Source organism: Hyperoodon ampullatus (assembly GCF_949752795.1).
Source record: "Hyperoodon ampullatus genome assembly, chromosome: 9".
In the NCBI taxonomy this organism is placed as follows: domain Eukaryota; kingdom Metazoa; phylum Chordata; class Mammalia; order Artiodactyla; family Ziphiidae; genus Hyperoodon; species Hyperoodon ampullatus.
In genome coordinates this window covers 103,341,789-103,355,728 of record NC_136922.1, presented here as the reverse complement: position 1 = coordinate 103,355,728, position 13,940 = coordinate 103,341,789, and the positions used below count along the sequence as shown (strand labels likewise).

Genomic DNA, 13,940 nt, shown 5'->3' with positions numbered 1-13,940 from the left:
TTTGCCCTGAATAGCAACCCAGGCTCTCCTCCCTCGAAACTTGCTGCTAAGATGCCAGGGTTCTTGGTGTGTATGGTTGAAAAGAGTAAATGATTAGGAGGCAAGTCCCTGGGCTCTTCATTCAAGAAATGCAGTGCTTGGGCTTTGAGTGTCTTGGCTCAAGAGGAGGGTTCTGTCCCAGTACCTCCGACTCAGTTGAGCTCTGGAAGAGGAGCTGCAAACACGTGGTGCTCCCAGTTCAAGTCCAAGTGCCCCCGCACTCTCCCCGATGCAGGGCCCAGGCAGAAAGCCCTGCACCAGCCACCGGGGTGGGGGTGGCGGCTTCAGAACTGGACTCTCCAGGTGATGCCCTCTGAGGCACACGGGGCCCTCTCCGGGCTGCTTTAAGGTCCTGATGATGCCGTCTGTGTGTAAGATGCTCTGCAGCTGACAGGGTATTTTTCCTAATTTATCTTGTTTGATTCCCAAAAACCTCTGTAAAATGGGCTCAGGCTGTGTAATGATCTCTTCGATGGGAGAAATGTGGAAGAACAAACGACATAGCTCAGAATCACACGCCGATAACTGAACCTGTATCGCTTTGAGGTGCTATGTCTGACTCAAGTCTTTTAAACCTTTCAGGGTGTCATCTTGTTGGAGAATATATTTCACCATTCAAAAGGAACAGATCACAGGCAAATTTCAACTCAGGCTGGTGGTTCTAAACTGGTGGTTTCCAAATGATGAAAATGCCAAAGTAGTTGGGGTTCTCCTGGGAGCCCTGGATTCCAGAAAATGGAGACAGTGCTTGGTTGCCCAGGAGATGAGGGCCCAAGTGGACCACACTCGGGCTTTCCGCCGAGTCTGTGAGTTCATGGGTCTTCCCCCTTGCCAGGGGTTTTGCACATTCCTCTGGCCCTCTGGCCTTTCTAAGACATAACTTAGAGGGAGAAGTAAACAGAAAAGCCAGACGCTCAGCCTCTAGACCCTTTGGAATCTAGTGTTTGAAAGCCCTTGCTCTGTGGCCTTGAGTCTGGGGTTCACCCTGGGGCCATCTGAAAGCTAGAGTCAGGAGCAAATCTCATCAACTCTTGTCTTTGGCGCCTTCAGAGCCCTTGGCCTGGCGAGAGACCCCAGGGGCTGCAGGGCCCACGAGAAGAGATTAAATGAGGTTACCACTGGGTCCTTCCATGGGGCACATGATGCCCCTGAAGGTTTCAAGGATAGCTGGGGATTCCGTACTTTTGGGGTGCTGCACTTTGGCGTGCTAGAAATAATTATTGCCATTGGTTTCCACTTTTTCTGTACTTTCCTATATTTTTAAAATTAAGATACCCCTGTTGTCACTGGGTTTAGATGTCACTGGTATGAGTTGAACTCTTCAAGCCGAGGTGGTTCATCTTTGCCAAAAAAATCACCCTCTTGTCACTCAAAGCGCCTGTCACCAGAGTTCCTGGAGGAGCCAGGAGGCGTGCGTGACCTGGAAGGGGGCCGCTGATGTGGAGGAGGGGTGTGGGTGCCTGAGTCGGTCGGGGACTGTCATCCTCGGAGCCACGGCCTCATGAACAGCTCTGGGGAAGAGGAGAGGAAGCCCCAAGGAGGTGACACATGATCTCACTCAGAGTCAAGTGCCACGGTGACCTTTAGAACTTTCCATGAAATCCAACACGGTATTTTGCAACCAGCAGGAGAGCACCAGCAAATCTGTGCTAGCGGGTGCGCAGCCCCCCTCTGCTCTGAGCACCCCCCCACCCCGAGGCGTCTTACATAATGGGGTTTTGTTTGGCTCGCGGCCTTTCAGGGGTCTGGTGCTTTTCAGGTACCGTCACATGATCTGTAAAGGTTACTGAGTGCGTTTGCAGTGGATGTGTCTTCATTTCCTTTTCCAACATCCCAACCCAGAAGAGGCAGCCTGGGGTCCTACATGCCACTGGATGGGGGACCCGCCGACCCGGGGTGCCAGCGCAACCCCGCTACTGGCTCCCGGGGGATCTCGGGCAAATCGTTGTGCTTCTCTGAACCTCCGTTGCTTTTGTTTCTTAAACTGAATAGTGAGGGCTGGCCTCCCTACCTCACAGCCTGGTTGAGAAGAACCAAGGAAAGTGCTTTGGGAGGAGCCTGGAAACTCAGTACACACAGAAGGCCCTGGTCTACCCCGGGATGCACCCTGCTGCCGGCAGCCCTGCTCTGCCGCCTGGTTCTGCCTGCACGGAGCTCGGCCTCCTCCTCAGGCCGGCAGCCCTGGATGCTGGGACGCAGTTGAGGGGTGTGTCTGGAGCCGGGGGTGAGAAGCGGGGAAGGTCTGCACTGGGTCTCGGCCGCTTCTCTCTCATCCAGGCCTCTGGTCACCATCTTGGTGAGATTCTTTGCAGCAGCACATAACCTAGCACTCAGAGAGGCTTCCGTGACAAGGGAGGTTTGGGCCTTTAAAATTTTTCATTACTATTACTTTTATTATTATATGAAAAATGGAAATCCAGAGGCGGGGTGGACTTCAAGGGCGATTGCTCCTTGGGGTGTTCCGTGGGCCGCCCAGCCTGGGCTTCTGATGTGAGGACAGTGGGCCTGTCTCCACGGCCACTGGGTCCTCGGCCATCAGGGCCTCCTGCTGCACATGCTGGGGACGGGGTGGGTGGAGGGACCAACAGAAGCTGGGCGTCAACTGTGGTGTCCGCACGGACAGATGACAAGTCCGGGGGTCTAGCAGGAAGCCAGCGGCAGCCTCCTGGCTCAGTGCCTGTCCCCCACCCCATGCTGTGAGAACAGGCCTCCGGATCACCAGCCGACAGCTGCCAACGGTTGAACTGGTTTACCCGCATCTGGGGTCACCAGGGCCTCCGGGGAACTGTTAGAGCTCAGGAGAAATGCAGCACGCCACGCAGAGGCAGTGGGGCGTTCCGTTCTTGCATCTGAAGCGGCGGTGAGCGGACACCTGTCTGCAGCCCCCTCAGCGCCCCTGCTTCCCCCCTTCGCGCACCCCCGGCAGGCCCATCTCATAGACAGTCACCTCCACATCTGGCTCTTGACCAGGCTGCAGTATCCAGATGTGCAGAAGCCAACACACCTGGTAAAATCCGAAAGATCGGGTACCTGGGCCCGTTCCCCATCGTCATGCTGCGGGCCTGAGCCCAGAAGATACCCCTTAGGGTCAGTGCAAAGCTTTGGCTGATGGAGGGCAGGGGAGCCCTTAGCACAGCCTCCCTGGGCTCCTGGACGGTCAGCTAATGCCCCCCCTTCCCCGGGACGGGATACACTGCCCCCAAGGTAACCAGAGAGCGCAGAGCACAGCCCACGTCTGTCCCCTGGCCTACCTGCCTGCTTGTGAGCCACCTCTACGAAGTCGTTCAGAAAGTACTGATTATATCTCTCCCCTCAGGTCAGATCCCCGCTGTCAGGGAGCTTTCAGTCTGGCTGGGGAGAAAAGAAACACATGAAATTAAAAAATGAAACAAGCTCACAGTATACAGTGTCTCCAGGAAGTATTCTTCAATACCATTTTATTTTTCGAGTTCTCCAGGGTGGTCTTATAGTTGAAAAACCAGAAGAAGAACAACAAAAACGATAAAGAAGGCAATTTGAGTTCCCTAAAATTCCGCCCCTCCCCAGATCCTGTAGACCTAGTGTCGAGGCAGTGATCTGGGAAGCCTTGTTCCCTCAGCCTGGGGGAAAGTGCTAAGACGTAAAGGCTTCTGCTACCCCCACTACCTATTCCAGGCTTCCGGGTGTAGCACCAGCCAAGAGAGTGATGTGTAAAGTAGGCTCCAGAAATACATGTTAAAACACCATTCCATCTTGGAAGCCGCTAGTTCCTTCTTTTTCAGCTCTTCCCTTAAAAAAAAAAAAAAAATCCCCAAGTGTGGAAAGCATTCCATTCCTGCCAGCTGAATCACAGCCGCGTGAAGGAGTTTCACCTCTTGTTCATTTGGGACCATCAGCTGGTAGAAGCCGCGCAGAAGGGGTGGTTAGTCCTCCTGAGAGCGGCCACTGCCCCCAGCCCGCTGGTCAGACGCGCTGAAGGAAGTGTCCTCGGTCACTCAACCTGCAACATGAGTGTCGCCTTGCCCTGTGCATCTGCACACATCTCAGTGGTGCAAAGGTGTTGTCCCAAGTTAAGGAATTTCAGGCATGTGTGAATCGAGCAGAGAGACCCAGTGGTAAGAGGGCCGATTGTAAAATGCCTGGGAATTTTGCAAGCCCATCTGTGCCACGTTGGTGCCCTGAAATGGACCAAGGTTGGAGTGTTTGCACCACGGAAAGTGGCAGACCCTACGCATCAGGCCTCCCTCTCCCTGCCTCACCCCCCCAGCGGGGCACCTGCTCAGGATTTCCCGCACGCAGCTGCGTCTCCACTCCTGAAGTCCACTGTCACCTCCAGCCTTCTTCTCTGCTCTTGGCTGAAGCTGACCCCGGGAAGAACATTTTGAGTGAGGTCCAAAGCACATGTCGGTGTCTCTTTGGAGCCTTGTGTCCACTGTTAAGGTCATCGTGTCGTCTTGTAGCTTGTCTTAGGGCTGCACTTAACCTCACCTCCTTCCATCCAAATCTTCCCAGGATCCACCCTGCGCCCAAAACGACTTTTTGCTCAATCAGGCCACCTCCCCCGTGTCTTTTCAGAATATCCTGTTACCATCTCAGTAACAGCACAGTGACCCCAGATGACCTAGGTAGTTCTTTTCTTCACCTGCCTGAGCTGCCATGTCCTAGTCCCCTCTACGAAGGCACTGAATGTTCCTGTTGAATGAATCCTTAGCGTATGGAGCCCACAGCTGGGCAGCGGCAGTGAACTCTGGCCCCGCAGAGAGTTATTCAACTTTAAACAAAATGGTGTTAATAGTACCTGCCCCCCAGGTTTGTGGGAAGGATGAAATAAAATCATAATTGTGAGGTGACCAGCACTTCACCTGGCGTATGGTAGGCACTCCACAAATGGGATCTATTATTTTACTAATTACAGTATAGTTCTTAGGGGACAAGAATGTCTTTGAATTATTCATAGCACTAATCCCCTCCATCAACAACTGTCCTGCACATTTGGTAGAGGTTTAATAAGTACTTGATGAGTGAACAGCCATATAAACTATGTACAGAACCATCAGACGTGCCCAAGTTGCTGTTTATTTCCCACACGAATTTAAACTCATTCTCTTTTAGTCGCTAGACTTTGAAATGTTATCCTTTCTACCTACTTTGTCATAAAGTACAAGAATCTTGCATTGGCTTAGACAAAGCCTTTCATTTTCCTTTTAATCAAACATGGTCCTTTCTTACTGGAATCCTTGTTTCGCGATTTTTCCTAAGGAAGTTCTGCTTTGTTTTATTTTATTTTTAAATCAGGAGAATATTTCCATTTCTGTTAAGAGCTGAACTGATTTTTTAAAAAGAGGAATTCTAAATATGAAACTCCAACACCTACCTTCTTAGACTTTTTCAGAGCTTAATCACAGTAAGTTGGGCTACCTTTTTTTTTTTTTTTGGTTGCACCAGGCCTTAGTTGCGATATGCCGGCTCCTTAGTTGTGGCATGTGAACTCTTAGTTGCGGCGTGCATGTGGGATCTAGTTCCCCGATCAGGGATCCAACCCGGGCCCCTGCCTTGGGAGCGCGGAGTCTTATCCACTGCGCCACCAGGGAAGTTCCTGGGCTACCGTTTTTCACACAGATATAATCCACTAGTGTACTGGAGGACCCAAGTGGAGGTGGGTTTTGTGACTTGTTTTGGAAAACTAGGTTCATCTACAGGATCAGTGGTGGCCTGGCCTCTCTCCTTTTCTCTGGACCTGCCAACACTCAAGGCCAACTCAAGCTATCCTTTCCAAGCAGGGCCATGCGATTGCCTCTCCGTCCATTTGTGCTGATGACACTTGTCCATGCTGGCCACTGGCCATTGATCACATATCACTATTTTATGTAGTTAGTATTAGTAGAACAGTTTATCTTTGTCTTTCCAAGTCGTTTTCAAATCCTTGAGGGCATGACACATTTCCTTTGTTTGCTCATGCATCCTGGCTACAAAGATTTGATCACTGGATCTCCATCAGTCCCAGCAGAAAGAAAAGTCATGGCGAACGGCCATTAGACGTTCAGACTTCTGGAAGGATATGAAATCCTAATATGAGCAGGTCTCGTCTTGCTTTAGAGGGGAAACTGGGGCCAGAGACAAGGAGTAACTTTCTCAAGGTCACAAAGCTAATTAGTGGTGGATTTCTGTAACTTCCCTTTAGTCTAGTGAAGATATCAGCAAAAGAAATTGAAAATTTTTTCCCGTATCTTTTTTTTTTAAGTTTTGTTTTTAGTTGCAAAACACATACATACTAGAAGGTTTTTGTTTGATTAGATCAGGGGTTTGGCTTAGGAGTCAAGGAGGTTAGAATTCTAGTCCTGGTTCGGCCACTAGCTACAGGAAGTCACACCCCCTTCCTGAGCCTCAGTTTCCCCATCTGTCATGGAAGGGGGTTGGATTTGATCCCCTCTAAAATCTCTTTGGGTTCTGTCATTCTGCAATCCTTAGAAAGTCCAGGGCTCAAGATCCTCCCGTTGAATTCCAGGGGACCCCATGTCCCCTCCTGAAAGGTGGTCTTGCGACTTTCAACTCAAGGAGCCACGAGCTGAAATAGATTCACCGATTTCCAGCCCAGGGACCTGTGGCTCCTCCAGCAAGAAGCAGCCGGAGCCTGCTGACCCCGGGGAGCCCTGGAACACATGAATCAAAATAGTTGTGTGATGTCATGTCATGATGGGAATGTGCTCTGGCCAATTGGTGCCAAGAATTGTCTGGACAGGGTAGTTTCCTTTTACAGTCTTTTTAAAGAGACATCTGCAGACCTGCACATGACTGGCAGGCCTGCCCTCCTTTTGCCTATTTCGTCTTCCCTCTTTAATTTTAAGGAGGAAAAAGCCCTGAGCGTCTGAGTGCGTGGCAGACCTTAACGACATAAACAGACCCACGGCCAGGCTCTGCGTGTGCTTCCAGGAGCTCCTTGCCTACTTAAGGGCAGCGGCCGCTCTGGCTGCGGGGCTGGAGGTGCAGAGGTGAAGACAGCCGAGTGTCCCCCGGGGAGGAAGCCCTGCGGTGGGACCGCCTGGCCTGTCCCACGGCTGCTGGCCCCGAGGGTGGCCCCTCCTGCGTTTGCTGGAGACCCCGGCCAGGACACCTGGCCTCCCGGGCTGGGGCTGGAGCGCGCGCAGCATCTCTGAGCTCTCGGGGCCCACACCTGCCGGCTGATGCAGCGCCTCTCCTGGCCCCTGGCCACCTGAGGCTGCCGCTGCTCCAGCGCGTCCTGGCATGCTCATCTGGCCCCGCTCCTGTGGCCACAGCTCCTCATGAAGCGGTTCGGCAGCCTCAGGGGGAACAAGAAACACAAGGACCCAAACCTAAGCACCGCGCGGCGGCAGTCGGAGCCCCATGGCCTTTTTGGTAGGACGCTGCCCTTTGCCCAGTTCTCTGCTGGTCCCCAGGGCCTCTGTGTGTGTGTGTGTGTGTGTGTGTGTGTGTGTGTGTGCACGCACGCGCGCACAGCCTCCTAAGTGACAGCTGCGTGAGGATGTAATTGTTAGCCGGTAGCCAGAGGGACAGATTGACAAGTGTGTCCTGATGGACGGCCCTGCCGCTCTCATGAACTGCCCAACAGTTCTTTTCCTGAGGCTGTTTTCTCTAACTTGCCCTAATGAGGTTAGCGATCAATTGGACTGTCATTCATTTAGGCAAAACCAGAGGCCTGGGGAAAAGTAAGAATGGATTGGAACTGTTATTTGCAGCTGTTAAGAATGAAATGTGCGTGTATAGAGAAAACCAGTGCTGGGGGTCAGGGAGAAGGAGTTCCTCTGCCCACCTTGGCCCCATAGCTGTGTAATCAGGCAGGTCAAGGGTTAACTGAGGGGGAAGACCGCCTGCCTGATGTGCGTCCCCTGGGAGAGAAGCCTGCTCTGTGGTCTCCCTGGCTTCTGGGACCTTCTACAGCTCCTCCCAGTACAGGGGGTTGGGACCAGTGTGGCTGGAATGTGGGGTGAAGCGCCTGCAACTCAGTATTTCCAGCGACCTGTGGGTTTGCGGGGGGGTGGGGGTGCCTTTCCCTGGCTGGAGTCAGGCAGGGAGATTCCAAAGCATTCGGAGCTCCTCAGGGGCCTGGCTGGGGCCTGCCCACCCAAAGTGAGGTGGTCGACTTCATTTTATTAAGAATCGGAGTTCACCTGCCCTGGACGCTACTGCTTGTATGACATGGGATGTTCCTAAACACTCGGTTGTGAGACGGAATAACAGGGCTCTGCTCACACAGGCCGGTGGTAGCAAAGATGGGGAAAGTTGACGGGTGCAGTAGATTGTGTCCCTCGAGTAGAATGTGACATGGTACCTGGCAAAAAATACTCGTTATGTGTAGTAGGGGAATGGCTTTGGCAAAACATCTGGGCAGTTTGTGAAAACTAGAATACAGGCATACCTCATTTCATTGTGTTTTTTTACAAATTGAAGGTTTGTGGCAACTCTGTGTTGTCAGATGATGATTAGCATTTTTTTAGCAATAAAGTATTTTTAATTAAGGGATGTACCTTGTTTTTTAGACATAATGCTATTTTATTGCAGACTTAGTAGGCTACATTATAGTAGAAACATTACTCTTCTATGCACTGGGAAACTGAAAAAATTCGTGTGGTTCCCTTTTTTGCGATACTCGCTTCATTGCAGTGGGTTGGAAACCGAACGTGCACTATCTCCAAGGTAATGCCTGTAGTAAGAAAAGAAAAAGGTAAATATAAAACTTGCCGACTACTTCTGGAAGCCTCTAGTGGACCTAGTGTGATGCTGATGACCCCGGGGAAGACAAGCAAAGGAGACAGCAGCCCTGGAATTCAGGGAGTTTTCTTGTGAAGGAACTAGAGTAATATCTAATCGCATTGCGTGCAAAGGTGAATTTCTGGAGGAACACGATGCCTGGCCTGACTGGGTAGGGGATGACAGACTCCCTGGACTTAATTAGATTTGGTTTTAAAAGAAGTCTCTTCTTTTAAATAATAAAGTAATAAACGTTCATTTACTATAGAATTAAATCCAAACCTATTATTTAACTAAGTCTGTTTTTGCTAATGGGCACAGGTGGGCCCATCATTAAAAGCCTGTTATTTGCCCGTGGTTTCTCCCCTTGTGTTTAAAATCTGACTGTCATCCTGTCTCCTCTCCTTCTGAAATCAAAAATAATATTTGCATGTCGACCAGGTTTCACAAGTGCTCACATGCAAATGCCCAGCTCTGACCGCAGGGTCAGAAAAATCAGAGCTGCTTCCAGAACCTTCCTCTGGGATTTGGGAAGCAGCCCAAGTATCCTGATTTTCCTTTTGTGGGAATCCCAGTGGGAGAGCAGTCAAGAGCAGGGGCAGGGCTTCCCTGGTGGCGCAGTGGTTGGGAGTCCGCCTGCCGATGCAGGGGACACGGGTTCGTGCCCCGGTCCGGGAGGATCCCACATGCCGTGGAGTGGTTGTGCCCGTGAGCCATGGCCGCTGAGCCTGCGTGTCCGGAGCCTGTGCTCCGCAACGGGAGAGGCCACAGCAGTGAGAGGCCCGCGTACCGAAAAAAAAAAAAAACAAAGAGCAGGGGCACATGGCAGGTGCCGGCTCCTCAGTCAGTGCTGGCCATGGATACGCTGAGTGAAAAAAACCTGAGACTGTGGACCGAGCATCCTCCCAATCCCTGCCTGCCACCTACACCTTCCCTACCGGGAAGACCCGTATAACCATCCCTCTCTAAAACCATCCCCGTTGCCTATTCGGTGACCTCCAGGCTTCTCCGGGACAGGGACCATGTCCCCAAAGCAGTGCTCCATCCGTCCTTCTGACCCTGACGCCTCCAAGCATCACAGGCTCTCACTACAGAATCGCTGGCTATGGAATGGATTGAAACGGTGTCACTCCAAGGTTATTCCTGGTTCTCCAGGAGCATTGTTTGAGTGTTTTTTTGTTTTTCTAATTCCCTTCCAGTATCTCCCTCTCCCTCCTGCAGTTATTCCTGGAGCCAAAAGTATTTCAGAGAAGGCCTCTTCTTCCCCTAAGCAAGCTTCCACGAGGGTTGTAAGAACGTCTGTCTTTACTCATTCTCCGTCTTCCCCAAAACAAGCGAACGTAGGTCGGCGGCATGATTCCACGTGCTCTTTGGCCGCTTCTGTGGCCCCGTCAGTCTTTTCCGGGAACCACTCCCTGTATCCTCTGCCCCAGTTCAAGGTGGAGCCATTCCTCACGCACGTGCACACACACACACACACACACACGCACACACAGCTGTCCTCGTAGCCACTTGAGCAGCCAGGATCTCCACAAGAGGGAATCAGGGCCTGGCAGATTGGCAATTACTAAGTCCACTTATGTTCGCTTGCGGCTGGCATTTTTGTTTGGAAGTAGTGGCTCTGGCTGGAGTCGTGAACACTTCAAGCCTTGTGATAAAATGCCCTGGAAAGTTCTGATTCACGAAGACCTTGTCCCTTTCAGCCCCAGAGCTTCGCGCCCGCCCAGCTCCCCCTCAAAGCTGAGAAAAGCACGTCCCACTGCAGGTGAATGTGCTCCGTGGGGTAGACCAGTGACGATCTGGACTTAAGCCTTTCCTTTCAGCCTCTTTGGCCAACAGAGATCCAGATTATGTGGACAAAGAACACGCGGCAATAGTCATAAAAATGTAAAAGGAAGATTAGGAAAGGATTTTGCTAATCAGATAACAGAATTGACTGTAGCAGCTTTTCTCCCCTTTGCAGTTAGCGGCGAGTAATTAAACAAAAGCAACCTGGAGTCTTAAGAGATCCCTTCTGAGGGCCGGCGCTAGAGCCGGGAAGCCAGCGGGTGTGTCAGGACGGTGGCACTCTCTCCCCAAGCTGCCGGGGTCCAGGTGACACTGGAGACCAGAGCCTCGGGCGAATCTTGCTTTGCATGGAGCCTCCTCCTCCCGTTAGCCATCCTCGGGATGAATGCACAACCACTTCTGGAACAAAACCCCAGAGTTCCTCCTGCCCAGCGTCACTCGTCACCCCAGCACTGCCTGTCCCAGTCTGTTGTCCCCTCTTAATGTCAACGGAACCCTGTGCCACTGGGGCAAGCGTGGATCGTTTTTGCCTCAAGCAGCGAGCAAGGCTGTTGTCCATCCTGCCTCCCCCACTGTGTCCCCCCACCCCTGCTCTCTGCCCGGCCCCTCATGGTCTTCATGCTGCTTCTGGATGCCCACCTGCCTGCCTGGCTCCCGGTGTCCAGATCGGGGTGGACTTGAGAGATCCCAGTATTCATTCAGTCACTCATTCGAATATATGTATTTAGCTTTTTATGATGGAAAATTTCAAGCATACGGAGAAGTAGGGAGAATGGAGTCATGGTACCCACCTTCAGACTCAGCAATGAGAAACAGTCTGCCAGTCCCACCAGTGTCTGAGCTGCTCTGTGCCAGCGCTGGGGGCACAGACACCAGGCCGCCCTCCCAGGGCAAACCACTGAGGTGGTTTTCTAAATTGTGGTAAAATAGACAGAACGTAAGATTTACCATCGTATTTTTTTTTTTTTTTTTTTTTTTTTGCGGTACGCGGGTCTCTCACTGTTGTGGCCTCTCCCGTTGCGGAGCACAGGCTCCGGACGCGCAGGCTCAGCGGCCATGGCTCACGGGCCCAGCCGCTCCGTGGCATGTGGGATCCTCCCGGACCGGGGCACGAACCCATGTCCCCTGCATCGGCAGGCGGACCCTCAACCACTGCGCCACCAGTGAAGCCCCCATCTTATTTTTAAGTGTACAGTTCACTGGCGTGAAGCACCTTCACACTGCAGAGCCGCCGTCACCACCTTCATCTCCAGAATTGTCCAGCATTCCCAGCCGAGCCTGTGCACCCATTGAACAACAACTGTCCGTTCTGTCTGCCCCCCAGCCCTGCCCCCCGCAGCTTCCTGCCTCTGTGGACCGACTGCTCCAGGTTCCTCGTACGAGTGGAATCACCCGGTATTCCTCCTCTGTGTCTGGCTTGTTCGACAGCCGAGCGGGTTTTTGTTTGCGACGCCGGGCGGTGGTGAGCCCAGCGAGGAAGAAGCAGGACGAGGGGTTGGCCGGCTGGGCGGAGGGCTTGAGTGACAGGAGGGGTGGGCCGTGCAGACCCCTGTGGTAGGTCCTTCCAGACAGATGGGAGGCTCAGGCCCTGCGGAGGGAGACCCCTGTGGCGGTCCAGGAGCACCAAGGGGCCAGTGTGGCTGGACAGCAGGAAACAGAGCAAAGCCCTCAGCGGGAGGACAGGCACAGAGGCTGGTTTACTCACCGTCTTGTGGGCACAGGGCGTGAGATGAAGCCCCTGGGGGTCTCGAGAAGAGCATTGCTGGGCTCTGGGGGCTGGAGACTTGTCCAGGGCCACAGCATCGTGAGGGCAGCACTGGGACTGGAGCCCGTGCCCCAGCCCCTCTGCAGGCCCGGTGCCCACCCAGAGCCACCAACCCTGGCTCCCATTCTCTCTGTGCCCACACAGAAAACCCTGGAGAGGCAGCACCTCGTTTGCAAGGAGTGGGGATTTCAGACTCCGTAGCGTCAGAGGCAGAAGCACTTGGGATCAGAGCAGAGCGTTCACCGGTGCTCCTTGGAGGGGAGCGGTCATCCGGGCTGGAAATCAAATGAGGCCTGGCTCACCACCTCCCGTCCATCCCATCCTCAGCCGAGCTGGAGGAGCTCATCATTCCTCTACCCTGTTTTCCTCTATGTGGCCGCCACCAAACGCTGCGTGGCGGGTCCTGGACCAGCCCCCGTAGATGACAGGTGGAAGGAGGGGCCCAGGCAAGGGCTTCCCGGGAAAGTCTCAGTTAAACACTTCCGGCTTCATCCTCTCCCAGAGGACGCCCTGGATCACCAGCGAGTCAACCAGTCACCACCTGGCAGGCAGGCAGCCAGGCTGTCGCTCTCGGTGTCCCTTCTTCCCTGTCCTGCCCCCAGCGGGACAGACTAGGACCGTTCTCGCCACAAGGTGGCCCGACGGTGGTGGAGACGGTGAGTGAAGTGAGTGCTCGCGGGCGGCCAGCAGGAAGCGTGGTGTGGGGAGCTGCTTCCCCTGGGGGGATCCCGGCTCTGGACAGAGAGCCTTGACCCCGGACACGGTGTGTCTGTGATTCCAGGACTGAGGATGTCTGAACGTGTCTGAAGACGGTAGGACACGATCGCAGAGCCTGGTGGAATGATGGAGAAATAAGGGAGAAAGAAGGTTGGTGAGAGGGGGTGGACCTCACATAGTGACCCTGGAAAGTAATGGAGACGCCTCGGGGCCGGAAAGCCTGGCTGGGGTCGTCACTGCCACTCGTCACCCAGACCCTCCCAGCGGGACCTGGACCAGCGTGGGCCTAAGGGCCCAGGGACCTCGGCACCCAAGAAGGCATCAGCTGGGGCTTCCAGCATCCAGACCAGATTGAGAACCTGGGGCATTTAAGGAGAAGGTGCATTCTGTCCTCAGGTCATAATTTGTCTTTCATGATTGAGAAGGAAAATGTGCATGGTCCAAATCCTCTGGAGAACCCGAGCGCCAAGATGCTTCTGGTACTGCTGCGGCCCATGGCCCTGGCACTGCTGGCCTCTGCAGGTGACTCCTGATCATGGCGGTGGTCCAGGGTGTAACCCCCAGGAGGGAGCATGTCCCCTCCCAGGGAGGCCCCCAGTCAGACCTGTGCGTGGCCTGTGGAGTCCAGGGTGATTGGCACCCCGGAGCCGTGTGCTGCAGCGTGGGTGGGCCTACAGGGAACCCAGGGTGGAGGCGCGGCGCGCACCTGGGGCTCCAGGGCCAAGGGTGCTGCTGAGAGGAAGAGGTGGACGGCTCAAGGCAGATTCAGGGAGAGTTCTGGTGCCTCAGATAACAAAATGCTTTGCTGAAAGAGGTAACGAACATCAGCTGATTCTTGTGATTTCACAAAAGCACAGCAAATAAGTGATAAAACTGCCAGGGCTCAGCCTAGCCTGCATTCAGCCTTCCTGTGGCTTTCACGTCT

The 13,940-nt window shown here is 53.5% G+C and overlaps 1 protein-coding gene across 6 annotated transcripts in view; it reads left to right on the top strand.

Moving 5' to 3' along the window:
* The window catches only part of PRKAG2 (protein kinase AMP-activated non-catalytic subunit gamma 2), a gene marked incomplete at its 5' end in the record, with an annotated part of 287,549 nt that overhangs the window by 113,812 nt on the left and 159,797 nt on the right, over positions 1–13,940 (top strand). For 2 of the 6 annotated variants that reach the window (XM_079711971.1, XM_079711970.1), the window contains one exon: positions 7,299–7,392. The exons of the other annotated variants lie outside the window; for them this stretch is intronic. In XM_079711971.1, coding sequence (XP_079568097.1) covers positions 7,299–7,392 — 94 coding nt within the window. Of the gene's footprint in view, positions 1–7,298; positions 7,393–13,940 lie in introns of those variants that run through there. 6 annotated transcript variants of the gene reach the window in all.